We start from the raw sequence: 22661 nt of genomic DNA on the forward strand, positions 1-22661 counted from the left end.
TCTTTTTATTAGGCAGTATTCATACATTTATGTAATTTGCGGTAATTTTATATCTTTGCTATGTACGCTGCCGTAAAACAGTAACTATCACTCCCAATGTGTCAGTGATAATAAACCTTATTCTGAAGTGGGGGAGATAGAGAGAGAGAGAGACAAGGAGGAAGGAGGAGAGGGAACTACAAAGACCTGCATGCCGTTCGGCGGAGGCGCATGCGCAGTCGGTGGTTGGTTGGTTGGTGTGTTGGTGTGCGGCGGCGGCGGCGGCGGTGGGGAGCCGGCGCATTGCTCGCCGGGATACGGCCCTGCACTCTGCGCCATATTGGAGTGGGTTCGGATCCTGTCAGAGAGGGAACGAGAGCCGAGCCGGACCGGGCCGCGGGGTTTCAGTGCACCGCTCCTTCCAACCACAAGCCCCTCCGACCTCCCGCCGCGTCCTCGTAACAATAAACGAGGGGAGGAAAGAGAGAGAGGGGGAAAGAGAGAGGGGACGTGAGAGAGAGAGAGAGAGAGAGAGAGAGAGGAGAGACTGTCCCCACCCCCCCTCCCCGTCCATCCGCGGACCGCCCGGCCCCGAACCGACCTCCCCTCCCCTACCGTCCTGTCCTTCCCTGCCCCGCCGCTCCGAGCGGATCCGCCAACCGGTCATGAGTCCGGCCGACGCCAAGCGAGCAAAGCGGAGGAAAAACAAGCGGGGCGGCGGCAAGGCGGTGAGCCGCCAGCAGAAAGCCCTGACGCCGCCGAGCAGCAGTGGGAGCGGCGGCGGTGGAGCGGGAGGAGCAGGAGGCGGCGGAGCCAACGGCACCTTACATGGGGAGGTGAGTGGGCCCGTGGGCCTTCGCTCTTCTGTCCGGCGCCTCGTTTTGTTTTAAAATGAACCCGTGCTGGTTCCCACCCTGGCATCGAAAAGTGGAGGTGGCTCAGCCACAGAGATAGAGGGAGGGTGGGGTGGGGAACAGGGACATGTAAAGGGCGTTGTTAACCCAGCCCCGGGTTCTAGGCCTTTCAGCTCTATCCCAAGACTTCAAAATCACACAGCCTGCTCCTTGGAAAGCAAGTTTTGTCTATTTAATACACCCTTGCACGATTGGATGTCCTCCCTTCTCCCCATTCCAATTTAAGACTTGAGCCTCCCTAACACACACAAAAGTACTTTGCATCAAATATCATCAGAATGTATATGATTTCCCCCTTCCCCCCCCCACACCCCTCTCAACACTCCGTCTGATCCTCTCAAAATGTTATGGTTTAATTTATGGATCCTCTTAAGTTTGCAGATACCAGTGATAAGTCATGAATGGGGTTTATTTTGATGTGTGATATTCTCTCAGCTATGTTTCGGGTGTAATTCGCCTCTTGAATGCTCAGTGGCTTTTTTATTGCTAATATGTATTGTATGGTGCATGAACTTAACATTGACAATGTTATCTTCATCTTGCATCAACTGCAGTATATTCTATTTAAGATTTTTTTTATTTAATGGAGTATGCAGTAGTTATGCAGGAGTATGGTAAATTCTGTTAAAGAATATTTTGGAAAACCAGTGATGGAAAATTGTTTTAAAACTGGATTTATTCTGGATGCAAAGTAAAACTTGCTTTTTTCAAGGAAAGACATTGCAGTATGATCAGTTGCTCTGATACAGCATCTTAAAAAACAGAATGAATGTGAACATGTCTGTCAAGTGGTTGAGATGTGCACTGTCTGGTAGTAAGATTTAGTAAATTTCGTTTTGACTTTAACAGGCATCTTGACAGAAGCTAACCTTTTCTGTTGGAGCTTTGATTTGATACACAATTGATTTTTTTTTAATGTGCTTTTGATCTGGAAGAAAGATATTTTCCACTAAGGATGAAGTGATCCATGTCTAATGGCTGAATGTGATGTTAAAGTAAAACTAGTGGATTTATTTCAAAGTGATATATATCTAATTTTGAAACTATGTTTGTGGAAAGGATATTTCAAGGATGAATGATGTGAAAAAATGCCTTCTGTTGTTCAAAGCAGCTTTTAAGAGTACAAGATATTTAAAAAACTGATGTTGAGGAAAATGGAGAGTAACTGAGGAGAGAAAAAGCTTGGTTAACAAAGAATTTTGAAGATACTTTCTTTGAGAGAGATTTAGTTGGTCAAGACAGCTGAAGGCACAGCTGGCAGTGAAGGTCTAGAATTGGGAGAGTGTTCTTTGTGGTTGTGGAGGATGTTAAGGGGGTTCGAATATAAGGTGAAAATGTAAAAATTGTGCTCTTTGGGCAAAGAGGGGTTGGATGAATGGGAAATTGCAAGTCACGATGCATCAGCAGTGTTTTTGATAGTTTTTAGGTTCATTGAAGATCCAAGTCTGGTTAAGAAACATTGAACTGGTCTGTGGTCAAGCATAAAAGTATGAGTAGGGATTTGATCAGCAGGTGGGTTGTGCTATATCAGGTGATACAGTTGAAGCAGGTGGTCTTGGTCAAGCTTTTCAAATTAATTATTGCAACTTGGAAAAGGATATCCTTTGATTTTTGTTGGTTTTGTATACAATGTGAAAAGTATTTCTGTCACCTGTTCAAGTGCCTCACAATAGTGTGTATATAGTATTTTAGAAAAGACATAATTGTATGCCCTGATGTGAGAGGCTCTACTTTCAGTGTTCTCAATCAATTTCAAAAGGTGGAAGAGTGCGTATAAAATTTAACTTGTTGACATGTATCCAATTTATTTTCGCAATTTTGATCTCAATTTTCAAACCTTGAAAAACTTCCTTGGTTAGTTTTCTTGGTTGTTTAAACTGCTTTTCTATTCTGATCATTCATTGATGAACAATCTAATACAGATCTGCCCAATTTATAATGCATTACATTTGAGGTTATTAGAATAGTTTTAACAGTTGCAGATATTATGTTAATGCAGTAAAAATTGAAACTAATCTTTGCTGTAGAACAACAAAGAGACTCTGAATTTAGAAACTGAAATTCTCTGCAAACCCAGTGGATCTTGCAGGTGTATACAAAAATGCAGCACTTCATCTGGGGCAGTAGATGGCAAAGAACTAAACCACACAGGGAAAGTTTCCAATTTCATGAGTTTGCTTGTTGGTTGAGAATTGGCTGTTTTGATCAGTTAATTATCACAGTGGTGTGCGTTATCAGAAATTCTGTTGGGTATGATATGTATTTGGGTTTGATTTTTGGCAGTAGCTACTTCATGTCATTAGGGTGCATTGTGACTTTTCATAATTACATTCACGATCTAGAAATTTGTACTCTCCCAAAATGATCATTTGCATTTCTAAAGTTGACTTTAATGGTCAGGAATAGCTTTTTCTCCTACACTATCTGATTCCAAAATGGACATTGAAACCAAGAACACTACCTCACTTTTTATTTATTATTTCCGTTTTTGCACTATTCTGTAATCTAATGTATATATATATATTTTAATTGATTTATTTTCCTATATTATCATGTAATGCTAAGTTAACAAATTTCACAACATGTGCTGATATTAAATCAGATTCTGATTACTTTGGATAACACTCACATCTGTGGTGATGAAATGCTTTGAGAGGTTGGTCAAATTAACTCCTGCCTCAGCAAGGACCTGGACGCACTGTAATTTGCCTATCACCACAGTAGGTCTACAGCTGATACAATCTCAGAGGGCTCTTCACATGGCCTTAGATCACCTGGACAATACATGCACATATGTCAGGATGTTCGTTGACTGTAGCTTAGCATTTAACACCATCATTCCCTGATCGATAAGCTGCAGAACCTGGGCCTCTGTACCTCCCTCTGCAATTCATTCCTTGGCTTCCTTACCAGAAGACCACAATCTGTGCAGATTGTTGATAATACCTCTTCACTGACAATCAACACTGGCACCCTTCAGGTGTGTGCTTATACCACTTCTCTACTCCCTCTATACCCATGATTGTGTGGCTTGGTTTCACTCAATTACTGCCTATAAATTTGTTGATGATACAGCCTTTGTTGATGGAATCTCAGATGGAGATGAGAGGGTGTACAGGGGCAAGATATACCAGCTAGCTGAATGGTGTAGCAATGACCTTGCACTCAATGTCAGTAAGACGAAAGAGTTGATTTTGGACCTCAAGAAGGGTTAAGATGAGGGAACATGAACCAATTCTCATAGAGGGATCAGAAGTGAAGAGAGCGAGCAATTTCAAGTTCTGGGTGTCGAGATCTCTGAGAATCTAACCTGGTCCCAACATAACAATGCAGCAATAAAGGCGGCAAGACAGCACCTATATTTCATGAGAAGTTTGAGATTTGGTTTGTCAACTAAAACACTCAAGCTTATAGAGATGTACTGTGGAGAGCATTAAGGACTCTCTTTATGCCCTCTTCTGATTGTTACCATCAGGAAGGAGGTACAGAAGCCAGAAGGCACACACTCAGCGATTCAGGAACAGTTTCTTTCTCTCTGTCATACAATTCCTAAATGGACATCGAGTCCATGAACACTACCTCACTTTTATATATATTTTTGTTTTTGCACAATTTTTAATCTATTCAATATACTTATAGGTACTTAAAGTAATTGATTTGTTTTCTTTCTATATTATCATATAACTCCTGCTAAGTTAACAAATTTCATGACACATGCCAGTGATAATAAACCTGATTCTAATAGTTTTGTGAATTAGTTTTACATTTCTGGGTGTCTACTGACCATAATTTTCATACACTGTTCATTTCTGTATGTGCATTTAAAGATTTACTCTGATCTTGAGTAGAAGTGGTAGCTTGAGGGTTTGGGTGGTATTTTGTATTCAAAGATCTCCTTGGAATGGATATTTTATACTTGTGCACTGTTGTGAGAACTTGTTTGACTGTCTTGAAGTTTATTATTGGTGGCGCCTGTTATTTTCTGATGAGAGGATTGTATCGTCCTAGTGCAGTTAGTTTGCTTGGAAAAGACAATCCAGAGATATTTTTGTTTAAGATTGACCTACAGTCTTGCTGCTTTAGTTGTACATTATGTTCCTTTACACACTTTGGTTTTGCCGTGTGAGAGAGAGAGCTGTATTTTCCAGTGTGGTGCTTGTGTCACAGTGCCATTGCAGTCTGGATTGCTCAGGACCAGTGTTCCCTCTAATTTGTGATGACCAGTGTGTGCAAAAATCTTGTGCTGTGCAATTTTTTTGCTCAGTGACAGCAACATATGTGCACTAAATAATTTCTTCAATAAAAGCAATATAAATAAGCCAGTTCTACAATCTGCAGACATATTGACAAACTCCACGTTGTCAGCACCGTTCACATCAGAAACCGAAAAAGGAAATATGATTGTGTACGATCTTGAAATATCCTTAACGTGCCAGCAAAGCAGAGGGAGACAACCTTTTGTGCGCAGTTTAAATTCCTTTGTGTGCTAGTAGCAAAAGAAGTGTGTATGTGCACACCTTAGGGGGAACATTGCTCAGGACTTGCCATGGGGAGAGGTGCAATGTGATTCACTAGTTGAATATGACAAATATTGGGATGTGTTCACTGAAGTTGAGGAAATTAAGGAGAACAGAGAGGGGAAGCAAATTGAAAATACAGACAACATGGGACTACAATGAAATATCTTCAAAAACTTGTTCAGTAATAAGGTAAAATTGAAGATTAGTATCAATTGGACCATGTGGACCTGCAGACTTGTTCTATTGTTTAAGATCTTGGGTGATCTTCTAAATCAGGGGTATCCAACCTTTTTTATGTTATGGACCAATGCCATTGATCAAGGGGTCCATAGAATATCAATTTCATGCCTCATCCTGAATTCTCGGTGACCAGGAACCTCAAATGAATGTAGTTGACAACTGAACATTCCTTTATTGCAGCTATATGTGGTAGAATTCAGATTCACAACCCTCTAAAATGTATTTCTCACTACTCTTTAAAAAGTGTGACTACATTTTAAGAATTCTTTCATTGGTTGTGAAGTGCTTTGTGATGTTGTAAGGGCATAAACAAAAAAACATGCGTTAGGGTGTTTTATATCAAACTTCAACGGATGGTTCTGAATTCTTGCCTGTCCAAATGGAAATTTATTCATATTAAGATGTTAAGTCACATAGTTAATGAAGTTAATTCAGTTATTGTATGGAAGTTGAAATTCGAAGTGAAGAATACAATATATCATCAATATTAAACCAGTATTGGGATGCTACCATGGATTAACTGACCTGCACTGAAGATTGTTAGTTTTTGTGTTTCTTTCTAATTCTAACTGCTAATTTTGCAGTGGCTGTATTTTTCCTTCCTTGAGCTCTGGTTTTCTTCAGGTGTGATATAAACTCCCTTGACAGTAACACTTATCTTGAATAGTCTGTTACCTAGAATTGATCTGAAAATAAGTAGAAAAGGTAATTATACCTTGTTACCATTTGAAGTTTTACAACTGACCTTTTGACTTGTACTGGCAGGTATTTCAGATGTAAGTAAGACTTGTTACATCTTTGTGAGTGTCTTTCGATTTTATGGCAGCTAATAGTGAAAACAAAACCATTGTGTGTGTTTATTTGCTCAGGATTCCCATGCCCTGCAAGAAATTTATGACTTGAACTCCAAGTGGATTTTGTAGATTTAAAATAGTTTCTTACCAAATAGTTAAGGTTCTGATCCATCAGTTGGAAACAATCAGGAAACATTAGATACCACCCATGTTATTCTCTCTTCTTTCCTCATCCATTGGACAGAAGATGCAGCACACACTACCAGGCTCAAGGACAGCTTCTACCCCACTGCTATCATACTATTAAATAGTTCTCTATTTATTATAAAACCTTGTTTTGATCTTGCACCTTATTGTTTACCTGCACTGCACTTTCTTTGTAGCTGTTGCACTTGATTCTGCATTTTTCTTTATTTACCTTGTTCTCTCTCAGTGCGCTGATCTGCATGAACAGTGTGCAAGACAAAGCCTTCTGACTGTGACAGTAATATTCCAATTCCAAAAGGAGGAACTTTGATATGGATTCTAATCAGGTTCCTTTACTACAGGTTAGACTCATTTGGTAAAGCTGCCATGTAACCTATCAAATTCAGTTTTTGCAGCAGCTTCAAATGGAGAAAATTGTGCTTAATTTCATAGTCTCAGACTTTTGTTGATGTTTTAAAATATAGGGGAGCATAAGACTATATTGCGGATAGAGAGGGAGATCATGCATCAAATTTTAAATTGAAATATACGTTTTCTTTCATTGTTCCAACCACTTTTATCAAAAGTTATTTTTCCTCAAGTGCCGCCTGATTTGTCCTTTTGCAGTTCTCCGTCACATGTATGTACATGGTTTAATCTTTTCATTTGAGCAGAATCTTGAAGCTTTTGCTGAAAAATAAACTTCTGCCTTAAAACTTGTTTTTTTCTGTTGCTAACAAGGGAAAATCTTGTTCGCAATGCATACAGTATGTTGGAGGAACTCAGCAGGCCAGGCAGCATCTCTGGAAAAGAGTAAACAGTCAACTTTTCGGGCCAAGACCCTTCATCATGACTGGAAAAAAAGTTGTAAAGTTAGAGCTCCCTCCACCTCCTTGATCTAACTTTTCAATTTTTTTTTCCAGTCCTGATGAAGGGTCTCGGCCAGAAATGTTAATTCTTTACTCATTTCCATAGATGCTGCCTGGCCTGCTGAGTTCCTCCAGTATTTTGTGTGTGTTGCTCTTTCTGTTGCTACCTGACTTCTCATTCTGCATCACAGACCAATATGAATGCAGCATGGTTGTAGAATTAAAGAGGTATTTGAACAAACACGTGAACAAGCAGCAAATGAGGCATATAGACCACGTGCAGGCAAAGATGTCGTGGGCTGAAAGGCCTGTTGCTGTGCCATACTGTTCTATTCTAATCGTGTTTCCTGTATCCAAGCCAAACTGTTAATCTTCTTTGACTCCTAGTGACAGTGGTTATATTTTGACACTACTTGTCCTTTATTCAATCAGTGCTTTCCTGTCTAGACTCGGCTGGTGGCGTAGTGGCATCAGTGCCGGACTTTGGGACGAAAGGTCCCAAGTTCGAATCCAGTCAGCTCCCCTGCATGCTTTCCATCCGTGCTGGGTTACGAGCTGGTGATCTCTTTGGAAACTCACCCGGCAGAAGGCAATGGCAAACCACTGCTGTAACTTGCCTCGTACGCAGTTCCCCACTACGTCAGAGAGGCGTGGAGGGAAATCGTCCGCTAACCGGAGAAACTCTGGGGATGCGACGTACCTTAAACTTTTTTCCTGTCTATAACTAAGTCCTTTTTGGCTACTTTATTTCAGTCATCTCTTGTGTTTTCATTATTTACCACTTATTAGCAATGACTTCTGTCAACTAGATCTAAATTCCTGGAGCTCCCTTGGTAAACCTGATTGCCTTTCAATGCCTTAAAATTGTTATATTTTTTCAACTTAAATTTTCTTCATCTCCTATTGCCTCCAGAGTTTAGTTTGTGGTTTCCTACACTACCTAAGTGAGACCTGACTAGCTGATGAGATCTACTTGCTGTTGTTTGGGAGGTAAATCTTCTCCACAGTTTAACAGTTTGAGAATAGCAGGGACAATGGTTGTCAGCATCTCCAGCAACTTGTGTGTATTCCACAGGATTTCTAGTATCTGCTGAATCTTTTGTACTTAGAAAAGTGGTTGTGTCTTTTCCAGTGAAATTTGTATCATATCCTCAACTCAAAAAGTGGCAGAAGCTTTTTAACCTGTATATCATCACCACTCTTGGAAATCCATGATGTGTTCATATCTTGAAAACATCATAAAACTTTTATCTAACTAAGTTGAAATATTTAAGAGTACAGATGTAATTGCGGTGTACTTCATATAAGCTATGTTTTTAAATATCTTTTTATTTATTTCAAGTTACTGCACGATGACAATTAACTTACGAACCCGTATGTCTTTGGAATGTGGAGGAAATCAGAGCACACAGCGTAAACCCATGCTGTCACACGGAGAACGTACTGACTCCTGACAAACACCAGTGGAAAATAAACATGACTCTGTAATAGCTTTACACTAACTGCTAGGTTATAGTGCCTATTCAGCACATCTGGATGGAACATTGTTGAAGGAAAGTGCATCCATCATCAGGTACCCCCACCACCCAGGTCATGCTGTCTTCTCGCTGTTGCCATTAGGAAGGACTCAGACCATCAGGTTCAGGAATAGTTATTACCCCTCAACCTTCAGGCTCTTGAGCCTGGGAATAACTTCACTTGCCCCTTCACTGAACTGTTCCCACAACCTGTGGACTCTTTCAAAGACTTTTCATCTCAACTTCTCGATATTGTGTTTTAAATTACTTTTTCTTTTGTATTTGCACATTAGTTGTTTGCCCTTTTGTGTGTGGTCTTTCATTGATTCTATTATGTTTCTTGGATTTACTGAGTATGCCTGCAAGAATAAGAACCTCCAGGTTGTATATGGTGACATATGTATTTTGATATAAATTTACTTTGAACAGTGCTGCCCCATTTTCTCTGAAGGATTCCTCCTGGACTGGATTATGAACTGAGGCAATCACTGTTTTGAGCTAAGTGAGCCTGCAAGTGTGTTTAAAAGCTGGAATTCAATTATTAATTTTGGGCAAGCTGAATCAACTGATTTTAGGGCTTTTCTTTATGGTCAACCAATTAATATTTTGAAATTGCATCTGAGATTAGGGAACTTGTGAATTTGGAGCAGGAGCAGCCTGATTTTCCTTATGAGCTTACCCTGTCATAATAATATTTGATTGTAACCTCACATTGCCACAGTCCATGCTGAATCCCCTTGCTCATTAAGTATCTTTCTACTTCTGTCTTAAAAATATTCAAGGGGCAGTGAAGAAACTGAAAAAAAAAGAAGAGACTTTGAAAAAGAGTTCCAAAGACTCATGGAGAAATTTCAGCTCTGGTCTAAATGGACGACCTCTTGTAAATAATAACTTCCAGATATGATGACAGCTGAGTTCTTCCAGGACTTCATTTCCGATTCCAGTTACAGTTGTTAACTCCAATTCTAGATTCTCCCAAGGAGAACAAACAACCTCTTCATGTACGCCAAAAGCACTCTGGATTTTTTAAGGGAAGGGAAAGTGAGTGGTGCTTAATTGGCATTGGTCCTCTTAGTGTCTGGGCATCTCTGGGGGTTAACTCAAGAGGAACATTGATATCTGTAGACTTGTGTACCAGAGGAAATGGAATGGTTTGCTATTAGTTTTTCTTAAATGGGGGAATGGGTGGCTTCGATAGGTTATCAAATTGTCCCGTCAGACTCACACGGCTTCATGATGCAGCTAATGGAGTACTGCCCAAGAGCTACAATGATCCTGGTGCAATCCTGACCTTTGCTGTTTTTGCGAAGTTTGCATATTATTTCCATAACTAAGTTTTCCCCTTTCCTTTGACATCCCAGAGAAATGTGTGAATTGTGCATTGTAAATTGCCCCAAGTGTATTGGTGAGTGGCAGAACCCTCTTCCCACCTTATTACTCAAACTTCTCATCTTTTTTTTCCAGTTTTGGTGAAGGGTCTTGGCTCGAAACGTCGACTCTTTGCTCTTTTCCGTTGATGCTGTCTGAGTTCTTTGCTTGTGGGTTGCTTGGATTTCTAGCATGTGCAGATTTTCTCGCATCTGGGGAAATTGATGGGATTGTTGGAGAATAGGTTTACTTGAAAAAATAGTGAGTAGGTGGGATTTCTCTGAGTGGGTATGGGCTCAAATGGCACGTCCAATGCTCAAAGGAAATATGACGCATATATGAAACACCCAGATTTGAATCCAGCATAGGTTGATGGAATATGATATTGTTACAATAAATGTAAATTTAGTGAGGGTCTGATCTTCACTAAGATTGTGCCAGCTGAAACTCAATGTGACACTGTTGCCTGTGATGATTATGGGTTCATATCCAAATGTATTGACTTGAGTACACAACCTAGGCGAGCAGGTAACTGCGGTTCTGTCTAAGTTGTTGTTTTGGACGTAGTGAATTTTATTTGCGATATTAACCAACCTCTGCCCTCATGCATAACCAGAGAGCACCCCAAACATTTAGCATGATGGTTGATTTTTGTTCTTTTTTTTTAGCGGATCACTGCATATTGAGTATTATCATAGCAAATTAATCTCTGCTCATAACGTGCCTGCTGCTTTGACCATATCAGACCATAAAATACAGAATAGAATATCTATATTGTCATTGTTGTGGAGCAATGAAACACAGTTTAGCAGCTTAATGTTTTGCAGTATGACAAAGAATATATACATAAAATAAACTCTAAAACCTCAGGAGTGCAGTCCAAAATTAATAATATATGGATGGGGGGGGGGTAGGACTATTGCACACCTGTCATTCCTGGAAGTGTGATGCATTTAGCTGCTGCCGTCCTAGGAGGGGGGCAGGAGAAGGGAAGGGGGTGTTATACATTTCACTGCTTGTGGGTAGAAGCTGTTAAGGAGTCTCTTTGTTTTCGTCCTTAGTGCTCTGTATCTCTTCCCAGAAGGTAGAGGGGAAAACAGGTAATATCCAGGATGAGTGGGATCCTTTGAAATACAAGTAACCTTCTTTTGAAGTCTGCCAGTATAAATGTCTCTGAGGGAGAGTAATGTGCCAATAACCCGCTCTGCTACCCTCACCACCCGCTGCAAGTCCTTCCTGTTCTGTTCTGTGCAGCTGGCAAACCACAAATATAGGAACAGAATTAGGCCATCCAGCCCATCGAGTCTGCCATTCCATCATAAACAAGAGAAAATCTGCAGATGCTGGAAATCTGAGTATGCCGTTTGATCATGACTGATTTATTCTCTTTCTCCGGCCTTCTCTCTGAAACCTTTGATGCCCTCACTAATAAAGAATCTATCAACTTGCTGCTCGTTATGCCTGCTGCCATTTAGGGTAGCAATGAATGTCCTCCATCTTTGTCTGTCCTTGGGCACTCAAATGTAGAAGGATCCTTCATTGCTGTTTCCGTAATAATTTTGTTTCACCAGTCAGGATTGTTAACGCTGAGCTGAGCCCCCTGAACCTGGAGGATGACTTCATCTGACCTCTCACCTTTGACCTGTTAGGCATGGGTGATCCTACCAAGAACTGAAAAATAAATCCCTGACTCCAGCCAACATGAGTCTCCGGGTCATTGAGGCAAGCAAACCTCAAAACTAATACAAGGTTATGGATCTCTTGAAGGAAGAATAATCAATTAACCTCTGCTTTAAGTCTACCCAATGACTTGGCTTCTGCATCTGTCTGTGGCAGTGAATTCCTCAGATTCACCACCCTCTCGAAAGTAATTCCTCCTCATCTCTGTTCTAAATGGACATCCTTCTTTTCTGAGGCTGTGTCATCTGGTCCTAGACACCACTGCAAAAGGATACTTTCCACATCCACTCTATCCAGGCCTTTCAATATTCGATCGTATTTATCAAGATTGTACTTCATTTTGGCATGTTATAACAAAAAAATACTTAAAATACAGGTGACACACATCAAAGTTGCTGGTGAGCGCAGCAGGCCAGGCAGCATCAGTAGGAAGAGGTGCAGTCGACGTTTCAGGCCGAGACCCTTCGTCGGCCTGAAACATTGACTGCGCCTCTTCCTACTGATGCTGCCTGGCCTGCTGTGTTCACCAGCAACTTTGATGTGTGTTGCTTGAATTTCCAGCATCTGCAGAATTCCTGTTGTTTGCCTTAAAATACAGGTGTTTAGGAATATTTAGGCAAAGGTATTGAGTCAGTGGAGATATTTACAGAAGGACTGCCGTTAATGTTGTGAATATAGGTGCTAAAATCGTTAGTTAAAGCACTACATTAGCTCATTTGATGGATTTGAGAATTTCCAGCAACTTGTGTAAGTGCGACAGTGGCTAAGAGACGAATCAGAAAGTTCAGGAATGATTGTTTCTTCAGATTAGATAGTGAGTGGTGTGTGTACCCTTGTCTGGTTTGAATTCAGCACTGGGCATGAAAACATTGCCAATCTCATTAAGTATGGTAAGAAGGAAAAAATCCCTCTCTTTGGGTTCAAAGTTTGAAGTGAATTTATAATCAAAGTACTTAAATGTAATGTATACTACCCTGAGATTCATTTTCTTGTGGACATGCACAGTTAATACAAAGAAGCACCATAAATTCAGTGAAAATGCACACAACAAATACGAGCAAACAACCAATGAGCAAAATGAACAAACTGTGCAGATAGAAAACACAGAAAAAAAGTAATAACAATAAATATCAATAAAATGAGTTGTAGAATCCTTTAAAAATAAGTCCGTAGGTTGTGGAATTAGTTCATTGATGGGGTGAGTGAAGTTATCTTCTCGGGTTCAAGAACTTGATAGCTGAGGGGTAATAAATGTTCCTGAGCCTGGTGGTGTGGGACCTGAGGCTCCTGTACCACCTCCCCGATGAAAGCAGTGGATAAGTGAGCATGACCTTGATGGTGGGAGGTAAAGTACAGTTTTGCTGATGATTACAACTCGTTCCTTGCCCACTGCTGTTTGGCAGCTGGGGTGGGGAGTGGGGAACACATGGAAAAACTGAAGTTTAAGTGTTGGGAGCAGAAGAAAGCCCTATGCAAACAGTGGGATGATTGCACCTCCTCACAAACTGTTTGTCTGCACTTACCTTTGTTGTCTGACCTATTTGTGGAGTCTGCAGTTCCCACTCATCAGAGCTTCTACAGAACCATAGTGGATGCAAGTCACTTTTCGATCCTGTGGTACCCTGGAAATTGCCTAAGCCGATTGATCACTGATCTTTGCTGTGTATCAGTGACTTGATATACAAAGTCATAATATGAAAATGTGGAAGGAAACACCAAAAGTGACAAATGTAGTAAACAGTGAAGGTAGTAACAAGTTTCAGCATGAAATAAACAGATTTATAAATTGGATTAGCACATGGCAGATGTAACTTAACAGAGAAGTGTGAAGTGATTAATTTTGGTATCAAGAATGAGGTGAGCAATATAAACTAAATGATATGATTGAAAGGTGTGCAGAATCATAGTTGTGAGAATATGTGTGCACATGTCTTGAGTGGTGTCAGGATAATTTAAAAAGACTTCAATAGACAAAGGATTTTCATTGTTTTATAAATAGAGGCAAAGAAATAATATTAAAACTGGATGAATGGCTGAAGTATTGAATTGAATTCTGGGCACACTTTGCAAAGAACGTTAAATTTTACATGAAGCAGAAGATGTATACCAGCATGATCGCAGGGGCTCCCAGCCTGCCGTCCACAGAATACTAGTTAAATGGTAATGGTGCGTGGCATAAAAAAGGTTGGGAATCCCTGGTCTAAAGTTATGTGAAGTAGCTGGAATTATCTTTCTTTAGTATGACATTGCATTTATGGTATTTATTAGTACTGTGTATACTGTTTACTGTGGGAGCTTCATGCAAAGAGGGATTTTCATTGCACCCTGCAATGACAAACTCATCTAATCAGAGAGAAACTATTTTCCAGCAGTAGGAAGGACAGAAGATGAGGCTTGATGTTTGGTGGGAAAAGAATCTGAAATAACAAAAGGAAAAGTTTTTCACTTGGCAGGTCTGTGAAGTCTTGAATGTTCCATTTAAAGTAAGAAGATGCTCCAGTAATGCTTCAGAGTCTGGATCAAACATTTTGTGGGTATGTTTTAGGAAAAAATGCCAGGTTTAACTGTTGTGATTGCCTACTATCTCTGTACTGTCTTTCAATATAAAATTTAAAGGAAAAAAGGGCTGAAGTTAACTTATTCATATGTCAGGTAGTGGATGTTAGTTGGTAAGTGAGCATTTATTATTCATCATTAATTGTCTTGTGATGAAGTACTTCACCACCACCATGAACCACTGCAGTGATACCATTGGTTAGAGTTGCAGCGTTTGGAGTCAGCAGCAATTCATTTCCATATCTGGATGGTGTGTGGCATGGAGCAGAGCCAGTAGCTAGCGTTCCCCAAAGCCTGCTACCTTTAAACATCTTTTTCAATAGAGTGATGTTTGGTTACTGCTACTTCAGATACAAAGATGGATTTCATGTGACTGCACAAGGGCAAATAAACATTAAATCCTGAAGATTTTGGAATAAAGTAGAAAACTAGAGTAAGATAGGAGCTCAGAGTTCTTGGGTGGATAAATTTATGGAGCCTAACCAGATGTATTGTAAGATGTTACTGAAGCTTCCTTGGCTTGGTTGAGGTACCAGAAGACTGGCAGGTGGGTAATTTTCTGCAGAAGACCTTCAAGGACAAATCTTGAATTTGGATCCAACAGCATTTCATTTCCGTATCTGGATGGTGTGTGACATGGAGCATGTGTCCCCCAAAACCTGCTACCCTTCAACTTGTTAAATAGAGTGATGGGTTGGTTACTGCTATTTCAGCAGATACAAAGATAGGAGCATCAAAATTAATTTGATGGCACAATTAGAGATGGTTAGTATGATGTGGACATTACTGAGTTGTGGTTGAAAGAAGGAGCTTAATGTCAAAGGATATACTTTGTATTGAAAGGACAGGCAGGAAGGCACAGGCTGTGTTGTGGCACTGTTGGTAAGAGATGGAATTACATCTTTGGAAAGAGGTGACATAGGGTCAAAGAATGTTGAATCTTTGTGGGTGGAGTTAAGAAACTGCAAGGGTAAAAAAAAAATGGGAATAAGTGTCTGGGAATAGTTCACAAGGCACAGGATAGATATGTCCCACAGAAATTCTCAAATAGCAAGGATGGGCAACTGTGGCTGACAAGGGCTCCATAAAATCCAACTAAAGGCAACTAAAAAGTTATAAGAAGGGAAAAGATGACATATAAGGGCAGACTAGCCAATAATATAAAGCAGGATACAGAAGTTTTTTTCAGTTGTATAAAGAGTAAAAGGGAGGTGAGAGTTGATATTGGGCCACTGGAAAATGATGCTTGTAGTAATGGGGGACAAAGAAATGGCAGGTTACAAATGCAAATTGGAAGATTACAAATGCTACTCTACTCTTTAAGAAGAAAGGAAATTATAGACCAGTTAGCCTAACCTTAGTGGTTATTAAGGGTGAGGTTTTGGGGTACTAGGAGACTAATGATAAAATAAGTCAAAGTCAGTATGGTTTCTGTAAAGGGAAATCTTGCCTGACAAATCTGTTCAGAGTTCTTCGAGGAAGTAACAAGCAGGGTGGACAAAGGAAAGGTAGTGGATGTCATTTTCTTTCATGGGCTGATCCAATTCTTCCAGTCATCTCCCCTCCCCTGCCTTCTCCCCATACCCTTTGATGCCCTGGCTAATCAAGAACCAATCTGTCTCTGCCTTAAATGTACCCAATGGCTTGGCCTCCACAGCCGCTCATGACAACAAAATCCACAGATTTACCATCCTCTGACTGAAGTAATTTCTCCGCATCTCTGTTCTAAATGGACGCCCTCCAATCTTGAAGTCGTGCCCTCTTGTCCTAGACTCTGCTACCATGGGAAATAACTTTGCCATATCTAATCTGTTCAGGCCTTTTAACATTCGGAATGTTTCTATGAGATCCCCACTCCACCTACCTTTGTGTCATCGGTAAGTTTAGCCACAAATCCATTAATCCCATAGACCCATTGACATGCATCATAAAAAGCAGTGGTCCCAAAACCGACCCCTGTGGAACTCCACTAGTAACCTGTAGCCAGCCAGCTATTATGGGGGTGTCAAAATTGAGGGGCAACCCCCAGAACACAGATAAGAAGGAATGTATTTAGCCAGAGAGTGGTGAATCTGTGGAGTGCTCTGCCATAGACTGCTGTGGAGGCCATGACCGTAGGTATATTTAAAGCAAAAATTGATTGATGTCCTGATCAGTCAGAAAACTAATGTTATGGTGAGAAGGCAGGTGTATGAGGTTGAGTGGGTTCAAGGATCAGCCATGATGGAATGACAAAGTAGACTTGATGGGCTGAATGGCCTAATTCTGCTCCACTGTCTTGTATCTAAGCCAGGGAACTTTAGGGTGGTAGGTCTCACATCAGTGGGGAAGGTTACTGGAGGGGATTCTGAGAGACAAGCTCTGTCTGTATTTGCATTCTCACCACTCTTTTCTCACTGCTGCCATCAGTTAGAAGGTATTTATATTAGCATTTGCACAGTTTGTTGCTTTCTATGCTGTTGCTCTTTCATTGATTCTGTTTACAATTACTATTCTATGGATTTGCTGAGTATGCCACATAGGAAAAAGAATCTATAGGGTTGTATGTGGTGACATGTATGTGCTCTGATAATAAATTTTACTTTGAACTCAACTTTGAAAAGGCAAGGACTGATTAAGCATAGTCAGTTTTATTTTGTTTGAGAAATGTTGTCTCATGGATTTAATTGAATGTTTTGAAAAGATGACAGAGGATTGATGAGGGCAGGACAATAGGTATTTAGCAAGATTTTCAGCACTGTCCTGCATGGTCGACATATCTGGATGGTTAGGTCAGACAGGCGAGCTGGACAACTGGATACACAGTTTACTTGGTGGTAGGAGTTAGCAGGTTAAGTCTGTGTGTAAAGAAAGACAGAATTTAACTTGGACAAGTTTGAAGTGATGCATTTTGGGAAATTAAACCAGGGCAGGTCCTAAACAGAATGCAGAATGATGGGGAGAGTGTATTGTTGAACAGAGACATGTAGGAGTACAAGTACATAGTTCTCTGAAAGTAGCAACTCAAGTAGACAGGCTGCTTGTGTTCATCAGTCAGGGTACTGAGTACAGGAATTTGATGTTTTGTTACAGTTGCACAAGATATTGGTGAGACTAGACTTGGGGTACTGTGTGCAGTTCTGGTTATCATACTGCAACACGAGAGGTGCAGGGAATCTTCACAAATTGGAGGGATTGTGAAGAGGAGTGACTGGGGATGCTGGCACTGTTTTCATGTAGCAAATGAGGCTGAAGTCTATAAAATCACAGGGTGGGCTCACAGGTAGAGTAGATACAGTAATTTTTTGCATGGTAAGGAATCTAAAACTAATGGACAGAGGTGATTGGAATAATTAAAAGCAGATCTGAGGGGTAGGTTTTACACACAGTGTTGTATTTATGGAATGAGCCACTAGAGGCAGGCACAAAAAGACATTTGGGCACGCATGTGGATTGAGATGGTTTAGAAGGTTATGGGCTAAATGCAGTCAAATGGCTTAATAGCTTAGGCAACTTGGTTGACATAGACCAGATGAGCCGAAGGCCATTTTTCTCTTGTACATCTATGACTTTAGTGGGTCAATGTGTATTGATTTTGGGGTTCATAATTCTGAGAGGCATTTACAGTTTGATCAGCCACGAAGAGAAATTCAGAGAAGCTGTAGGGCAATGAACAGTGGAGGAAGATAAAGTTATTAAAATAATTATGAATAGTCATGAAATGAAATTGGACTGTGAGTGATGCTTGCAGTATCACTACCTTACACTCTCGTGGCAGCTTGCAAAAAGAAGCTGTTGCCTGAGTGCTGTCACAGACTTGTTGCAAGGGAACAGTGGAAAAATAAATCTGTATGTGTTCCCCTCTGGCACAAAAGACCAAGAACTCTTCAGATGTGGGGAAGTTGAGGGTGACTAACGTAGATTTAATTACCAATAGGTAGAAGGTGGTGTGGAGTTTCTGACTGCTTTTAGAGGGAAATTTTAATTCTATCTAATCATAATGGTGCTTGCGTACAATGTTTCCACAGTCGACATCTTCTGGATAGAGACAAATTTGGACTATGGTCTCTGGACATTTTTTCCCCCAGCGTCACGTTTTTTTAAATATATACTGCGTTTTTCGCCTGTTCTGTCTCGGTTTTTTTGTGTGCAGGTGGGGGGGGGGTGGTCTGAGGGCTGATGTTCTTGTTTTTTTTTGTTAATTTCTTTGTGAAGGGCGAGAGATTTGGAAGCCAATGTTTTTGAGTTTCATGCGGGGAGGGGTTTGGGGGGAAGATGTTCGTGTTTTTGTGCGGGGAGAGGAATATTTAGGGGCTGATGTTCTTGTGTTTCACATGGGGGAGGAGGTTTGGAGGTTGATCGTGTTGCCATTCTTTTTCTTGGTTTCATGGCTATGTGGAGAATAAGAATCTCAAAGTTGTATATTTGGATAATAAATGAACCCTTTGAATCTTTTAAATCTTTAATATTAAAATAATAGTAATAATAAATACTTTATTGATCCCGAGTGGGAAATTCTTTTGTTACAACAGCAACATGAAAAACACACTTAGTGTGCAGGCTTAACTAATAAAGTACAGAATAATAATATACACAATAATTTACCAATGTGCTATAATAATTTATGAAATAATAAAACAGACTGTTGTACTATGATGTGTGTTCTCCTGTTACAGAGATGAATTGTTGTATAAAATGGACTTTGTCCCATGTATTTTTTTTCCCAATTTTCCACTTCCCCATGTAACATCTCCTAGCCAAGCAAATGGCAGGCCATGCAGCTGTTAAAAAGCAACTTTGTTTTGGCATAAGCATATTGGTTGAGCAGAAAGTTGCTGTATTTTTTGTTGTAATGTGCTTCCCAGGAGATGTCCACTGACGTTAGGAGGACACTTGGAGATCAGGTTAATGCCACAGTAATCAACGTTATTTTGTGAATTTTACAGTCTTCTAAGGGGTGCAGTAAAGTTTTGGAAGACTGAAAATTCCTGTAATCTCACATTATTGCAAATTGCTGGTAAATAAAATGGTAGTAGTTCAAAATTGCCTCCTTTTCCATGTATCCACTTGCACAGTCTTTTATACACTTGTTTTCTTTCCCAGTAATTTCTGTTGTGACACATGTGAAAACTGTGCTTTGCATGAATGACATTACTGTGATCAGTAAATGTGGTGAGGTATCTGTGAACAAGCCTTGCCATGAAATTGTAAATAGTTGTAAATTTCTATTTTAACAGATCTTTGTAGTCCTATTTGAGGGTTTTGTGGGTTATTGAAGGCTGAATAAGTGATCAGGCTGTGAGCTTGGCTTTGGCACACAGCAATCTACCATAGCCCATTAATTTCTACTCTTGCGTAATGCAGCGTGTTTGCTGTCCAGGTGTCTCACATTTGCATAAAAGGTCTCAGACTGACAATAGTCCTCAGCAATGATTATTAGAGGGTGCCACAGTCAGTCTATTGTACAAGGATGGTGAAGCTATTTTCTGGAGCAATACACAGACAATACTGGAGGAACCCAGTAGTTCAGGCAGCATTAATAGAAATGAATAAAGAACAGTTTGACATTTCGGGCCAGACCCTTCTCAGGACAAGAATAAGTGTTGACTGTTTATTCATTTCCATTGATGTTACCTGACCTGAGTTCCTCCAGCATTTTGTGTGTGTTCTGGATTTCTAGCATCTGTGAAATCTTAGGGTATTTCAAGCTGTTTTTTCCTGGTTCTGTTTCCTCCAGACAGAACACATTGGTGCCAATACGTTCTGGCAAAAATGGCATGAGCACCAAAATATTTTACTACTGTAGTAATTGATGTCTTTCTGTTCTTTTTCCTTAAGGCCGCTACATAATTGCGAACTCTTCTGTGACTCTGCTAATTCATCATTTTAATTGATCTCATTGCTGCCACCAGTGGTAATTCAGTTTGCATTCAATTGGGTCAGATTATTCTCCACGTTTTGTGTGGATCTGTAATGCAGTAAATTGACTGTACAACAAGGCTTGGATATTTAATTGCTTGTTTGTTAACAAATGGAGGAGAAAGGGGAAAATATTTGGGAATATCTCATTAAATAATTGTTCACAAAATCAAGACCATTGAGTTGAATGAAGCAATAATAACTTAGACATGCAGTGCTTTAGCAATAGTTTTTCTGAGGCCCTCAAGAGCAATTCGTCTATATGAGTTCATATATTAACCAGCAAGACCCGTTACATCCTTGTAGCAGCAGTTTCTGCTTGAATGGACCTTTGCCATTGTGGATTTTTTATATACAAGGGCTTTTACATTATCTTAGCAAACATGGTCTCTTACTTTAGCTCTGCTAAAAGCTAGTAGTGACAGTCAATGCTGGATTGGTTGCTTCATGCAGAATACCATCTTTTACAGTAATGAGAAAACCTTGATGCCCAACTGGTTTGCTGATGCCTTTGAGGCATGCAAATATGGTGTATCTGTGATGCTTGATCGCAACTCCAATATTGAATATACACTTAGAAGGAAGAGGTAGAGAGATCGAGAAAGGGGAGGGAGTTGCAAGAAATGGACCAGGTAAATTTGAGGGCAGGGTGGAAGTTGGCAGCAAAGTGGATGAAGTCGACAAGCTCTACATGGGTGTAGGAAGCAGCACCAATGCAGTCATCAATGTAGCATAGGAAAATTGCAGGATGGTCACCAGTGTAGGCTTGGAACATAGACTGTTCCACGTTGCTGACAAATCGGCAGGCATAGCTGGGACTCATGCGAGTGGTTGCCACCCATTGCCCCATCTCCCAGTGGCACCCCATTTTAACTCTGCTTCCCATTCCCATACTGATGTGTCCATCCATGGCCTTTTCCACTGTCGTGATGAGGCCTCACTTAGGTTGGAGGAACAGCACCTTGTATTCCATCTGGATAGCCTCCAACCTGATGGCATGAACAAAGATTTCTCAAACTTCCAGTAATGTCCCCCCCTTTACCATTCCCAATCCCCCTTTCTCTCTCATCTCCTTGCCTGCCCATCTCCTCCATCTGGTGCTCCTTCCCCTTTTCTGTTCTTCCATGCCCTTCTGTCCTCTTCTACCAGACTCCCCCCTTCTCCAGCCCTGTATCTCTTTCACCAAACAACTTCCCAGCTCTTTACTTCATCCCCACCCTCCTTTTTCAGGTTTCACCTATCACTTTGTGTTTCTCTCTCCCCTCCCCCGATCTTTTAAATCTACTCAGCTTTTTTCCTCCAGTCTGCAGAAGGGCTGGTTTCGGCCCGAACCGTCGACTGTAGTCTTTTCCATATTTGCTGCCTCACCTGCTGAGTTCCTCCAGCATTTTGTGTGTGTTGCTTGGATATTCCCAGCACCTGCAGATCTTCTCTTGTTTCTGACCGTTACTGTTTTTGTGCATAAGTCTTCTACCTGATTGTAGAAAGTCAGAGGATACTGGGTGAATGGGTGGGGTACTTTATAATACGAATGTCTCTGTGTATACAGCGCTCCTGATAAATGTCCCTGATGGATGGCAGGGGAGACCCCTAGGCATTCTTGCAGTCCTTAGTAGAGACTTCTGCTCTTACGCTTGGCTGCTCCCATACCAGATGTAGATGCAGTTTGTCAGGAGGCTCACAGTGGTGCTCCCGTAAAATTCAATAAAGGTGCAGGGGTGGGAGGGCTTCACTTGCCTCAATCTCCTTTGGAACTGAAGGTGCTTCTGTGCTTTCATATTCAGGAAGGTGATGTTGATATTGAGTGATGTCAGCTCCCAAGAACTTGATGTACAAACGTTTGTACATAACTATCTTTATGGAGGGGCTATGTATGTGCAGAGGTGGGTGGTTAGTGTGCACCTTTCTAAAGTCTACAGTGTCCTTTTCTCTTCATTTTAAGACTTGGGTGGTTGTTCTCATATCAGTCCACCAGCCGTTCCACTTACTGTCTGTATTCTGGCTCATTATGGTTCTTGATGAGGCCATCCACTGTTGTGTCATAAACTGATGACTTGGTTTGAGCTGAATCCTACAACAGTATTATATTTATCTCTTATTAATAGCAAAGCCATGACAATTTTTTGGGGGGGGCATGGAG

The 22661-nt window shown here is 40.7% G+C and overlaps 1 protein-coding gene across 2 annotated transcripts in view; it reads left to right on the plus strand.

The window, feature by feature from the left end:
• The first annotated feature begins 253 nt into the window (after positions 1-253).
• fam193a (family with sequence similarity 193 member A) overlaps positions 254-22661 on the plus strand; it is a 210354-nt gene continuing 187946 nt past the window's right edge. The window contains exon 1 of one of the 2 annotated variants that reach the window (XM_072257597.1): positions 254-815. In XM_072257597.1, coding sequence (XP_072113698.1) covers positions 645-815 — 171 coding nt within the window. In that variant the 5' untranslated portion in view covers positions 254-644. The remainder of the gene's footprint in view (positions 816-22661) is intronic. The other variant, XM_072257598.1, reaches the window with a different exon arrangement.

Source organism: Mobula birostris, chromosome 5 (genome assembly GCF_030028105.1).
Source record: "Mobula birostris isolate sMobBir1 chromosome 5, sMobBir1.hap1, whole genome shotgun sequence".
NCBI lineage: Eukaryota > Metazoa > Chordata > Chondrichthyes > Myliobatiformes > Myliobatidae > Mobula > Mobula birostris.